Raw genomic sequence first — 13,147 nt, forward strand, 5'->3', positions numbered from 1 at the left:
CACTTCTTCTGGTAGACGTGGCAGAATAGTTGCTGGTTCTTGCACTGCTTGAGGGAATGCAATGCAGTGTCCTCTTGAAGCAATACCACCATGTTTCAACATGTGTACATGCACAGTTGGAGCCAGTCTTGAAATCAGCATCTGCTCGGCATCTGTCATATCAGACAGTTCCTCTGGAACAGACATTGGGTCCACTTCGTTTTTATCAGACCAAACTTTGCAATCGGGGTCCTTCTTGTCATTTCTGCAGCGAGAGCACATATTCGCGGTTCCTTTGCCTTCTAACCGTCGTTCCTGGCAAATATCGCAACACCTGAACTTATATGTCATCTGCTCTACTTCAAATGCACGTATAGCCACATAAGCATTATCCTCCAACTGACTCGACCCTGCAGGGGGTGGTGGTGGTAGATCGCCAACAACTTCCCGCAACCTTCTCTCCTCATCTGATACTCTCCTTTGATTTCGCCGCTGCCTTTTTCTTCTATCATCCTCTGTTTCAACCGAACCAGCCTTTGCAAATTCATAGGCCACACCTACTGCCCTTGCTCGATTAATTAGATAACTATCTTCTACATGGCTGCTGCTGCTTATTTCTGGATCAGGTTGCTGTGTTTCCAATGCAATGTTTTGTGCCGAAAGTAAATGATTTCTCAACTCGGAATTGTCACTTTCCAAGTGTTCTCCTAAAATATGGATACAATAGTAAATACCTCATAAGAACATGTATACACAAAAGGAGTTACCGATAAGACATATTTTAATAGTGCAATGACATTAAGCTGATTACAATTCAACAGGATAAAATCAAAGATCTCTTGGAGATCTACCGACTATTTTGTGTAAACCAAGGGTAGAAATGAAAGAAGACGTAACAAAGACGAAATAATAATAAAAATTTATTGCGGGTTACAAGCAACAGTATATGTAGATAAGAAAATTATTGTCAAATTATTGAAAAACCAACGTGTGAACATGCAGTTTAATAGCAGTTGTCTGCAAAGAGAGCTGTCAACACTTACAAAGAAGGGATTTTAAGTTTTAGACAACAAACAACAAAACAATCAACATCACAGACACAACCGCCTGGTTTGAACAAAAATATACCTATGGGGCTAAGTATAAAAATAAAGAAATAAAAAAGGCACCCGAGTGCATTGTTGAGTTATATAAGCATGCGGGATTTTTTAAGAACACGAGAGAAGTGCATAGAGAAGCACAAGGCACAGCCAAGTGCTTCTCGTACTTCTCGAGTGTTCTTAAAAATTCCCAAGTGCTTATATAACTCAACAATGCACAAAAGGAGAAAGTTTTTTATTTCTTTTATGAAATGTTAAAGAAATTGTGCGCGCTAAAACTTGCGACGTAAGCAGCGTGCATTATAACTCAATAAAGCATGTGCCTGACGTATGCAGCGTGCTTTATAGACTTTTAGACAAAATATGCTCCGAGTGTTAAAGGCTGTCACTGATCGATGTAAGCAGCTATAATTACATGTAGATTTTTGAAAGACCCAGTGTAGAGCTTAAGGGTCAGCTCAGGGCACACAAAGTTATCACGTTAGTCAAAATCACCTGTCTATTGAGTTTTAACAAGAGCTCTTAGAACTTAAAACTGCGCTGATCACGTGACCACTAATAGGGGAGCCATGTGGGAGGGGGAACAAAAAATACACCCCCCTCAATGTTGCGACTGACAAACAAAATGGTAAGAAAACACCTTGTGTGACATTTCATGGTTGACTTGTTCCATGCAAATGCTGGCCAAATTTAATTCCCACGATCCTGATCCGTAAAACAAAAAAATCGTTTATCGAAATGACAGGATTTTTTGGGCAAAAGGTTACAACAACTGCCCCTGGATCTGTAAGATCAATTCATAAGTACACCTGGCTTCACACCAGGAACGTAAGTATCCGTGACAATTTCGACAGTATTCCCCATTTGTATAAAACTGAAAACTGGCCCAAGAACAATGTTTCGCAGTTTCTATACTGTTAGTACTATTTGTAAACCTCTTTAACAGTTGAAAATAATTATTTTGCCCCTCTTTCGGTTTTCGTATTACAATAGGCAGTTGTAAAAATGCAGCGACTGACAAACTTTTTGTTACGTTTCATGGTTGAGTTGTTCCAGCCGCGATTAATAATTTTTCCTATATGCAAATTCTGGCCGAATTCCCACGCGCGGACGCAGACGCTGTTTTTAGCACAGAGGGTATTTCCTTAGCATACCGAATGAAGTAAGCGGTACAAGTCAGGGCATGTTTGTGAAAGGAATTTTTCGTCATATCTCTAAAATCCTTTAGATGACACAGGCCCAAAAAAATAAATTACCCTTAAAAAAGAAATACTTTGCAATAAATTTGTTTAGTAAAGACCAAAGCATTCGCAAAGATTTGAAAGGTAGCTTATAATAGCTTTAAGACATTGCGTGACTCGAGCTCTAGCCGATCAAAGGCGAAACTTGTCATGTCAGCACATTCTTTTACACCAACGTAATGGTATTTAATCACAGATTCTGGCCCGCTGAATTATATTTCTCTTTGATGCATGGAAATTAAATAGTTTCCATGAGTCAAACGCTTCAAAGTCGAAAATCTCACACAAAACATTCTTTGTAAAGACAAAAAAAGAAAACGTTTCCATTTGTTACTGATTTGTAGCTACTAAACATCGCGTGACTTCAAGCTTGACCAAGTGGAGGTCTGCATCTGGTCACTGACAAAACTACGACGAAAAATAAACCCTGTGCAGAGCAAGAACTGCGCACCGCAGTTAATAAGCATTTCCGCCGTATAAAGTCACTAGTGGTCATTCAGCTAACTTTTTACCACAGCGAGTGAGACTCTCGAACTTCTAAAGTTCTTTTATCTCCTTGTTAAGTACGTGACTACATGGCATAAAGTTAATATTTGTAAACAGGAGGTGCCTTCATTATACTCACGCAATGTGTCTACAAAGGAAATTGAAACAATGTCTCAGTGGGGACGAAATCAACACCCACAGTGAAAAAAAATCATGCCTTATCAGTGTAATTCACGCAATGTGTCTCCAAATTTAGGCATTTTCTCAGTGCGGTAAACGGGACTGAGTTCACCTTGTTTGTATTTTAGATTGGCCTTATCAAACACTGGATCACTGTAATCGAGTAATTAAATCCATTCGATTCAGCTCCTAAATAACTTGAAGTAAAATGGTTTCTTTATAGGGATATTAGTATTGACAGTGCATGTTCCTGGCTTAAGTCACGGATATAATGTTTGATACGTGCTACTCGTAATGTTCTTATGTATTGTTTGATATGACATGGTAAGTCACGTTTTTAAACATTTGTTATGTAATGTTGTTTTAAATGATCTGCTAAGTGTTGGCAGCTTTTTATTGTAAACAGCCGCCATCAGTTAAACAAAAATTGCAAGTGTTGATGCATTCATATTCCCTTTTAGTGACGTATTCATCACCCATAGTGAAAAGTTTTCCCTTGAGAGTTTCAGCAAAACTTTGGTTAAAGGAGTGAATTAAGCCTCATCACTATTCTTCATTTGACTTTAACATGCAAAATAGTGGAAAAAAGCATAAACAAAATGTTTATGTATCTTGAATTCATGAGTAATGAGGCCTATTTTCATGGCAACAAGTACTTTTTAATTACTTTTTGGCATAATTTACTTTTCTTTCTTCTCAAAAATGATATGATGGCATAAATATGCATATCTCATATTTTTGTTCCTTGCAATTTAGACTCTAATAATTAATGTGTGCTTAAATGTAATACAACAGTACATTATTAGCCAAAATAAATTCCAAGTTATTTAACATTGATTTTACTCTTTATCCTACCTGAACTCATTTCTGTACTTGCAACAGAGACAGGGCCGGCATATTCGATTTCTTTTTCAGAAGCAACCTCTTGACTTATTCTGCCCTGAGTAAAACACTCAACAGAATCTACACAATAGAAAAAAAAATTATGTAAGAATAATTGCCATAGCTGAGCACTAGATGGTCACTTTCAAAGTCATTGCTTCAATAATAGGTGAAGCTTTTGCTTTGGGTATGTAGCTAAAACTGCCATGTACAGGTTTTCTGATATAGCTATATACTGTAGAATTCTAAAATGCTTTTACATGTTGTGATTTCCTATTGTAAAAATTCTTTTGTAGGAATTACCTGCCATTAACATACCAAAACTAAATCTGCAAAATCCATCACTTAAACTTTTATTTTTACATGTGCATTACATGACCTGCAATTTTTAATCAACATGGCTTTTGAAACATACAAGTAGTCCATTTGGAAAGGATAGTGATTGATTTCTTTCACCATTTACACAGTCACTTTCCACCCGTTTCTTTTGAGTGTGTGTGTGTGTTCAAGTGTTTGATCTCCCTCAATAATGTAGATTGCGATATGAAACAACCAGCTGAGGCTAAATACACTCTTCAAATGTCTGCTCACTTTTAGGGCAGTTCCAGAAAATATCCATATACCCACCCCAAGGATGCCTTTGGAAATTCCAAGGTGGGCTGGTTGGGCTAAATAGGCAAAATTATTACTGAAGGGAGAGTACAGGGCTTAACTGGAAATTCCAGGGGGTAGAAGAATTCAAAAAACTATCCTTGAGAGAAACGTTGATTAACATGTGCCATACAGGTCGATAATCACAGTACCGGTAAGTATTATACTGAAGCAGAACATATGAAATTCATTAAAAATATTGCAAAGATAAACAAATTTTGAATACAGATTTTTTGTACTATTTCATATAAAGGGCATTTTAATTTGTTTGCACTTGACTTTGATGTTGAGGTATGATTCGAAAAACACAAAAAAAGTGCTGTGACCAGCAAGAAAATAAAAATAACTGCAGTACACATGACTAACTCGTTTGTATAACATGTATATCGACTGTACATGCCAAACAAGCCAAAAGCAAAACTAGCAAACCTATTTACTTTTGGCACCTCCAGGGAGGGCGCTTTTTCGAGACAGGGCGCTTATTCGGGACAGGGCGCTTATTTAATTTTTTGAGAAACAACCAAATGTATCTTACAATAACAGAAACTGAAACAGTTAGAAATTGTTAAAAGTTCAGTTACTTTTAAAGTAATTGTTCATTTTAGCAGTAAATATATACATGAACTGGACGGTGAACTGTCAGAAGTTTATCTAGTTGATTTCAAAGACTTCAGTAGGGCCAGTTATCCAAAATAGGGGCACTTATTAGAATAGGGGTGCTTATAAGAATGTGAACGCTAATTAGAATGGGGGGCGCTTATTGGAATAGGGGCGCTTATTTACAAAAACACATTCAAAGGGTGGCGCTTATTCGAAAGGGGGCGCTTATTGGAAGGAGGGCGCTAAATCGAATCATTACGGTAAGCACTAGGAGGAAACCCCGGGGAAACCAACAGCGAGAAGCACTCAAAGAATAAATTCCAATCAATACTTTGTCCGTGTTATTGTTCATATTCATTTTTTCCAGAGCTCTCGAGCTCGTTTATTTTGATAACATGGTCGGTGAACAGGCGTGAAGACTGATTTTAAAATGAGTAGCTTTGTTGTTATGGGGAAGAAAGCGTGGAGACAAATTAACTGAAAAAAAGTATTTTTAGACTAGCCTCACTGATCTTTATTTTATCACCAAATTTGTCTTAAAATCTGATTATCTTTAAATCGTACCATCACATGCGTCATTATCCAGGACCGACTTTTTTCCGTTTATTTTTTTATCTTTTTCTTATGCTCAATGTTCAGGGTTCCATGTCCCTGCTACATTTTCTTGTGTGTGTACACATTGTGATTTTGTCGCTGCTACACGTCGCTGCGACATGTCGCTGCGCGACGTCCCCACGTGTGCGGGGACTTTAAAACATTCTGGTGTTCAGGGGTTTTCCGGGGGCGTGCGGGGTGTGTCGGGGTGTTCAGGGGTTTCCGGGGTGTTCCGGGTGTGTTCCGGGTTTTACAGACACCCTTCAAGACTTTCATCCAAAAAGGTGAAAAGTAATTGAAGATGAATGGGCGCGAGGAAGAAAATTTTTATAGTATAGTAGAATCAGGAGAATTTTAAAATGAGCTAGATTTATATCCTAAAATAAGCTCTGAGAAGGGCCAAAAACCTATCTACGCCCAAGATCATCAACTCTACTACTATAATGATCACTTCAGAAGGCACTTGGAAAAGGAACCAAAAAAATTAACCAATATCTCGTCGAGTGTGCGGTCATTTATTAAACCGCATCGGACAATAAAATTGCTGAAAAAAAGACACGAGACCTTCATATATTTACCCACACCTTAATTTATTTTATTTTTTGTTTTTGTTTTTTTTCTTCCGCACTTAGTTTAATCTATAACGTGTTACAGTTGATGTATTAGGAATATAATCATCATCATTTTTACTATAACTTTAAACAACATAATTAGACCAGAAAAAAATAATTCCCTTGACATAAAACATAGCAATTCCCTTAAAACGGTTTTTCTTTGTTTCCGGCGAGCGTTTGATTGTTTGAACTAAGTGGTCATAACTAAGGTAATTAAATCAACAGCTTTTTCTAAAGTTTTTAAAGTCTGATTTACAACTGATTCGTCCTTTTACTCTTAATTCTGTTGCACGTTCTGGTTCTAGTACTGCGGACTTCATTGTTCATCCTGTTTACTTATAGTAATAACAGTAGTGAAGCTTAATATTGTTGTGCGAGTACTCCAAGTAAGGGTGTTTCCCTTTAAAATCCGATATATATCCGTTTTCGTCTTCATTGTCCCAATAAAACCACTCGTTTCTCACGTTTGTTCCATCGACAAGCTGACACTGATGAGTACCAGACTTAAACAATACAAAGGGGGAGTCAGTGGGGAGATGAATGGCATTAGTGGCGTAACCATCGTTACGGCAACAGTAGTTGATTTTGGTGTTTCTGTCATAAGTGCCGTCTGGTACCGAACCGCCTTTTGAGTTTTCGTTTTTGTTGTCTTCGTCGTCCCAAAAGATGAATCCAACGCCGAAACCTGTGTGGCAGAAAACATGACATAAACTGGATCATTAAACATTCAGTTAATTTACAAGAAAGAGCTTTGTGTATGGTACTTAATAGTAAATGGGACTCGTACAAAACTTGCCAAGGCAAGAAAATCTTCTAGCCTTAACTGAATAACTGAAGATCACACCAAGTTCATGTCTTTCTATTGTGTCGTTCTATTGTCTTAGGTCAACACTCCTTTTTTTAACTGCCGACCGGTTGGCTCAGTTGGTAGAGCGCCGGACTGCCGTGCGGGAGGTCTTGGGTTCGACTCCCAGACCGGACCAACACTCAGGGTCTTAAAATAACTGAGGGGAACGTGCTGCCTTTGCATTGACATCTGCAAATGGTTAGATTTTCTAGTCTTCTCGGATAAGGACGATAAACCGTAGGTCCCGTCTCCTGTATCTTCAGTGTTACTGTATATGGTCAGCAGGGGAAGTTAAGAACCCACACACCTATCGCAAAGAGTAGGGCACGGAGTTCCCGGTGTCGTGGTCTGGCCTTGGTTCACGGGTTGGTGCTTCACATAGGGTTAACCTCATCTCGCCTTTCCCCCTTGGGCAGAATAGTCCAAGAAAAATTACTATGAACTATATACTATAAGAACCTATTTATAAGAACGTCGAGGCTGCGAAAAGGCCAAAATTTAAGAACATCCTAAGAACATACCCAAGGCTGAAATTTGGTTAAGAACGAATTTTATTATTTCCTTTTTGTTGTGAGTGACAAAGATATGTAGTAAATGAATCAATTTTAATTTAACTATATTCAGACCGGGCTTTTTTGGATCTGTGCAGATCGGGGGAGGGGGGGGGGGAATTCCCCCCACCCCCCTCCATAACTTTGAGAATATTTAAGCAATCACAATGAAACTTGGAGGATATATAGTATGTTGGTGGATCCGCAATCTTGGATTTCACATTTTTCCAAAACGTCAGAAAACCGCCAAAAATTACTGAAAAGTACTCAAAATAAATAAAACGGTGCAAAAAAAAAAATAAAAGGGTGAAAATAATGGCAAGAAGTTAAAAAACGTTCTCTGGTAAAATATTTTAAAAATTATTAGCTTTCGACAGCATCGACGGATAAAAATGAAGTGATAAAATGGACCTAAAAATTTGAATATGACTAGCGAATCGCATAAATTAAAAAGTTAAAAGTATGTGTAAAAGAATGTTAAAAGAAATGCTAAAAGTTTATAAATTACTGTTTGTTTAAAAGAATGTTATATTGTCCTGGCAGAGGGCACGAATTGTTGTCGGCCTCGACGACCGTTTTTGCCGTGTGCCACGATTCAAGTGTCTTTCTAATGCGATTGTTGCCCTTGTCAATTATCTCCGCGTTTTCAAAGTCGATGGCGTGATCAAGAGTCCAGGCATGTTTTGCTACATTGGAGCCTTTAGCGCATTGTTTAGTATTCCTGATATGTTCTTTTCGCCGTGTACTAAACGATCGTTTTGTAACTCCAGGGACAAGACGCACAAGGGATTTTGTAAACAACATTGCACTGGTCGTCGACCCGAGGTCGAAACTTGGGAACAGGGAACTCTTGTTGTAGTGTCTTGATTGGTTTGTTGGTTACTCGGATATCGTGAATTTGAATATTCTTGTAAGAGGTTCGGTAATGCTTTTGATGTAAGGAAGGACCGCGAAACTCTGGCTATTCATTGGATCAGCCCAACTAAAGAACATTCCAACCAGTTCTTCAGGTGAAGGTGTTGGAGGGGTCGAAGATTTCTTTCTTATGATATCAGCTGTGACTTTTGGTGGGTAGCCATTAAATTGTAACGCGATGCTAATGCAATCAATTTCACGGGCTTTTCCAGATTCCGAGTTTGGTAGTTTTAGAGCTCTATGCAAAAGTGTCGCTGCAGTGCTGATTTTGTGCTCTCTGTCATGATGTGAGCGAAAGTCAAGGTATCTATCCGTGTGTGTGGGCTTTCGATAGACATCAATGTTGAGCTTATTATTGTCGTTGATGTAGTTGCAAGCTTTTTCCACAGGAATAGCGGTGATGACATCAACATCCTAGATGACGAAACTATGGTCTCCTTTGACGTGGTTTCGTTATTCACCGCTATTCCTGTGGAAAAAGCTTGAGGTAACCCGTGACTTGCTATATGGTGCACGAGCCTGAAGATAGTTATTCAAAACATAGCTATTCTAATCTATAAGACTACGAAGAATCTTTTACCCCAGTATGTCCAAGAATTATTATTATTATTATTATTATTATTATTATTATTATTATTATTATTATTATTATTATTATTATTATTATATGAAAGGCGATAGTATTTATGTCCTCTGAAATTCATACTTTAATCTCCCGCGCTGAAATGGCTGTAATTTAGCAACAATGTTTAACGTTTTGTGTTTTCTGGGAATAAAAAATTAACAAAGGAAGAACGTACTAATAAAAAAATCCCGTAAAACTTACGTGGAGAATAAGGGAACAAGAGTTGAAAGATTTAGCTAAGGAACATTTTAATAAATTGTTTTTGTATAGCACAATTTTAGCAAGTTGTAATCTAACATACATTTATTTTAATATATTTTTCAAATAAGGTATTTTAATATATATTTTTGACTTGATAAATAAAAAGGTGGCTTCCGGGCTGTAAACGAAATGTATGAGGTTAAGAATTTTTCTTAAAAGTCATGGAGGATTATTTGGCTTACTTTCAATGTAAATGAAGAGATTTCAATTTTATAGGCATGACTTTTTCCCCTTTCTCCTATCCCTTCCCCCATTTAGTTTTGTTAGTTTACCCCAGGCTCCAACTCGAACTACCAAACTATACTATTTGAATTCGGATTTTGAATTTTCTTTAGTTTTTACTACTCCATTCAGTTAGCACCATATTACTGTGTATTACCTCTCTTCTCCGCAGTGACCTCTCTTTTTTGTACGGAATGGGGGGAGAGGAGAAAAGTAAGTACGAAGAGCCTGGGGAGAAAGGAAATGAAAGCGCGCTTCGCTCTCCCCTATATTTATTTCGTTAACTTAGCCTAAAATATAAAATGAATAATGCTAATTTGCCGTGAAACAATATGCACCAGGACCTTAGGGAATAAAAAATTCCCGGATGTGAGTAAGCCATGCCAGGTGACCTGGTTTTCCTTCCTCACTTTTGAATTGTGCACACTTTAAAGCTTATGTTTGTCAAGTTTCTGTGTGACTATTCAACGTTTGCGGTGCAGCACCAGAAGCATTGGGGATTTTCTTGGATTCTTTCAACGGTCCTAAGGAGTTTTCTTCGTCCTTTCGGGAATACCTTTCGCGACTTGACGGTCCGCCATCTTGGTTTTTTTTTCTTGACCTTGTTTCTGCGGTCTGGTGCCCTTCCGATACAACAAGTGTTCTTCGGTTGGCTTGTTTTCCACGTGCCAGTGCTCGTGGCTGATATTTTTGGACTGTTTTACGCTTTCTCAGGAGTTCTTGTCTCTTGGTCGGTCAAGTTTCGTAGCGTTTTTACTATTACCGGTCGTGGCTTTTTTGCCTTTGTACTACTTCTGTTTCGTATTTGTGTCGTGGTACACGCTTTGGCTTTTGGTTCCTGTGTCTGTCTTTGTTAACTTGGTTAGTCCGTGCTTTAATTTTTTCTTATTTCCCTTCACTAGCATGTCTACTTCGGGAGAAGGGAATAATGAACCGGCCTCGGTAGGGTGGTTGATCCGCCGGAAGTTTAGGATGGCTCGGTCGTGGTACCCATTCCATCTCTGCCGCTTAACATCCTTGCCGATTTGCAACGACAGATTAAAACCAATCATGCTTTTGTCCAATCTCTCGGAGAGGAGATACGTCCGGATCACTTGACACGTTCATGGTCTCATTTCCTGGGCCACAGGTCACCAAGAATTGGCTGCGGTCACATCTAGACTACTAACTATAGTTAAGACGGCGTTAACTATAGTTAGCTATTTTGGTAATGTGACCGCTTCTCTGTTCACCCTAACTATAGTTAGAAAATTTACGACTCGCTGATCCAAAACAATACAGACTAACTATAGTTATACCCAAGCAAGGTTCATGGGTTAGTCTTAAGTTTACGAACGAAAACCCAATCAGAATGCGGCAATTCTTTTCGCACGTGTGAGATGAACATAAATATGCAAAACAAAGCGTAAAGGGAAGGAAAAAAAAAACAACATGCGAAGAAATTACATATACTTCAATGTTAGCAAAATGACAGCTCGAATTCTTCGTCGACTAGCATCCTTACTTCATTTTATTTTCTTCAACGCCGAGATGCCGTGCAAAAATAGAAAAAAATAGAAGAACGTTAACAACTTGACACAGATCAACAACAAAGGCTGTCATAAACTAATTTAAATTGGAAATTATTAAAAAGCTAATCAGAACTAACTATAGTTAACTGCGTTGGTGTGACCGCTAGACGACCGAAAGCACTAACTATAGTTAGGTGTGACGTCACGTAACTTAAGACTAACTATAGTTAAACTTTAGTTACGTCGTAGATGTGACCGCAGCCATTGTCTCCGCAAGTATGCAGGAGGATGTGCCTTTGGTACCTGGAGCATCTGGAGTTCCAGATGGCAGTATTTCACTGTTTGCTTAAGAGATAAGCATGCGAGGGAAAGGATCCCAGAAAGCCTCCTTCAGAAACCCTACAAGCCATGATTTGGATGTGGATCCATATTTGTAAACGGCCACAAGTGGACTCTCACACTCCAGGGTTTTCAGAGAACGTCCATTAGGTTGCAGACTTACTACAATTTCCAAAGAGGAAGGATGACTCTGCAAGCTTTCGTGATATGAGCCAGCAGTTGTTTTCATCTGAGGCGTAAGCACGGATCATTCCTTCCCTGCCACCATCTCACTCAGTTGCCCATTGGCTGAAGAAAACCAACAGCAAGTTAAGGGGCTCTGACGACGCAAAGGTCCTCAAACAGCACAAGGGTTCTCTCCATGCCCACCACAACGGCATGGTGGGATCGGAAGTTTTCTCTTCCACTCATCATAAGATTTTTCCTTCAACATCCTACCGTAATCATGATCATGTTGTCGAGCTTACGCCTCAAGTGCTAGACGCTGACCATGATATGTTGGGCTCGGCAGAGACCTCCGTTATAATTAAGTCATCGCAGCTTAAAGCCTTTGAGTCCCTCGTCAGAAGTTCCTTGAGTGTTCTGTATTGCATTGAGTACTTTTTCGTCACCTCCACAAATCTCTTTCAACAGCTGCTCTCGGAGGTGGGCCAAGGTAATCAGGAGTCTCGTTTACCGCGAGCCCAGATTTTACTCAATCTCAAGCTGTCAGGCTAGGGCGCTCTCCTATCTTCCCAACATCGAGGCTAAGCTTTTAGGTAATGTGGTGCTCGCTTGAAGGGATTTATTTCTGGCTCGTTTTAAAGTACCAGGTGACCAGCAACTCAAGAACTATTTGCGAACTACTTCTATGACCCACACCTCACTGTTTGCGGGTCAAGTCACTCCTGTGGCAAAAGAACTCACTAAACGAAGGAGGCGACCTTCAGCCTTTCATGACGAAGGGCCACAATCTCCTCCACCCACCCCTACAGGACAGCAGCTCCACTCTTTCGTAACTCGCGCCAATCTCTGCCAGTCTCCTCTACTTGAGTGATGCCAGCAAAGTGTGGGGGGCATCAAACATCAGGAGGCCCTGAAAAGAAGCCTAGAACAGGGTCAAAAAACCATGACTGGACAGGGTGGTGGCCTCCCCCTGTCCAGCCCATCACTTCGAAGTAGACCTACCATTCCCCCCAAAAAACGGGAAACTTCGCCTGGTCATAGATCTGCGGTCATTGAATCGCCACCTAAAAAGCAGAAGTTTCACATAAAAACACCCACAAATATGCGCCACTCCAATTTCAAAAGGGGATTGGGTGATAACTGTGGATATGACAGACGCACATCTGCATGTTACAATCCACCAATTAACGAGGAAGTTCCTTCCCTTCTGTTATCTGAACGAAGTGTTCCAGTTTCGGGTTCTGCCCTTCGGGTTGTCAGTGAGCCCAAGAATCTTCACCAGCGTAGTAGATGCGATGATGGCCCATGTTCGGTCACTATCTGGACGGCTGGCTCCTGAGGAACCAGTAGTTTGCCCACCTCACGACTCAGACACAAGGCCTTC

General features: G+C 39.6%; 1 protein-coding gene and 1 non-coding gene across 2 annotated transcripts in view; one reads left to right on the forward strand and one right to left on the reverse strand.

Annotated features, from left to right (window-relative positions):
- Positions 1-6,282: 6,282 nt before the first annotated feature.
- LOC144666356 (uncharacterized) overlaps positions 6,283-13,147 on the reverse strand; it is a 39,990-nt gene continuing 33,125 nt past the window's right edge. Inside the window, exon 8 of the mRNA XM_078527773.1 lies at positions 6,283-7,012. Within this exon, the coding sequence (XP_078383899.1) occupies positions 6,660-7,012 (353 nt within the window). The 3' untranslated portion in view covers positions 6,283-6,659. The remainder of the gene's footprint in view (positions 7,013-13,147) is intronic.
- Trnag-gcc (transfer RNA glycine (anticodon GCC)) lies at positions 7,237-7,310 on the forward strand. Its single transcript has one exon. It is a non-coding gene; the product is annotated as a tRNA-Gly (tRNA).

This window comes from Oculina patagonica, chromosome 9 (assembly GCF_052425735.1).
Source record: "Oculina patagonica isolate OP01 chromosome 9, crgOcupat, whole genome shotgun sequence".
Classification (NCBI taxonomy): Eukaryota; Metazoa; Cnidaria; class Anthozoa; order Scleractinia; family Oculinidae; genus Oculina; species Oculina patagonica.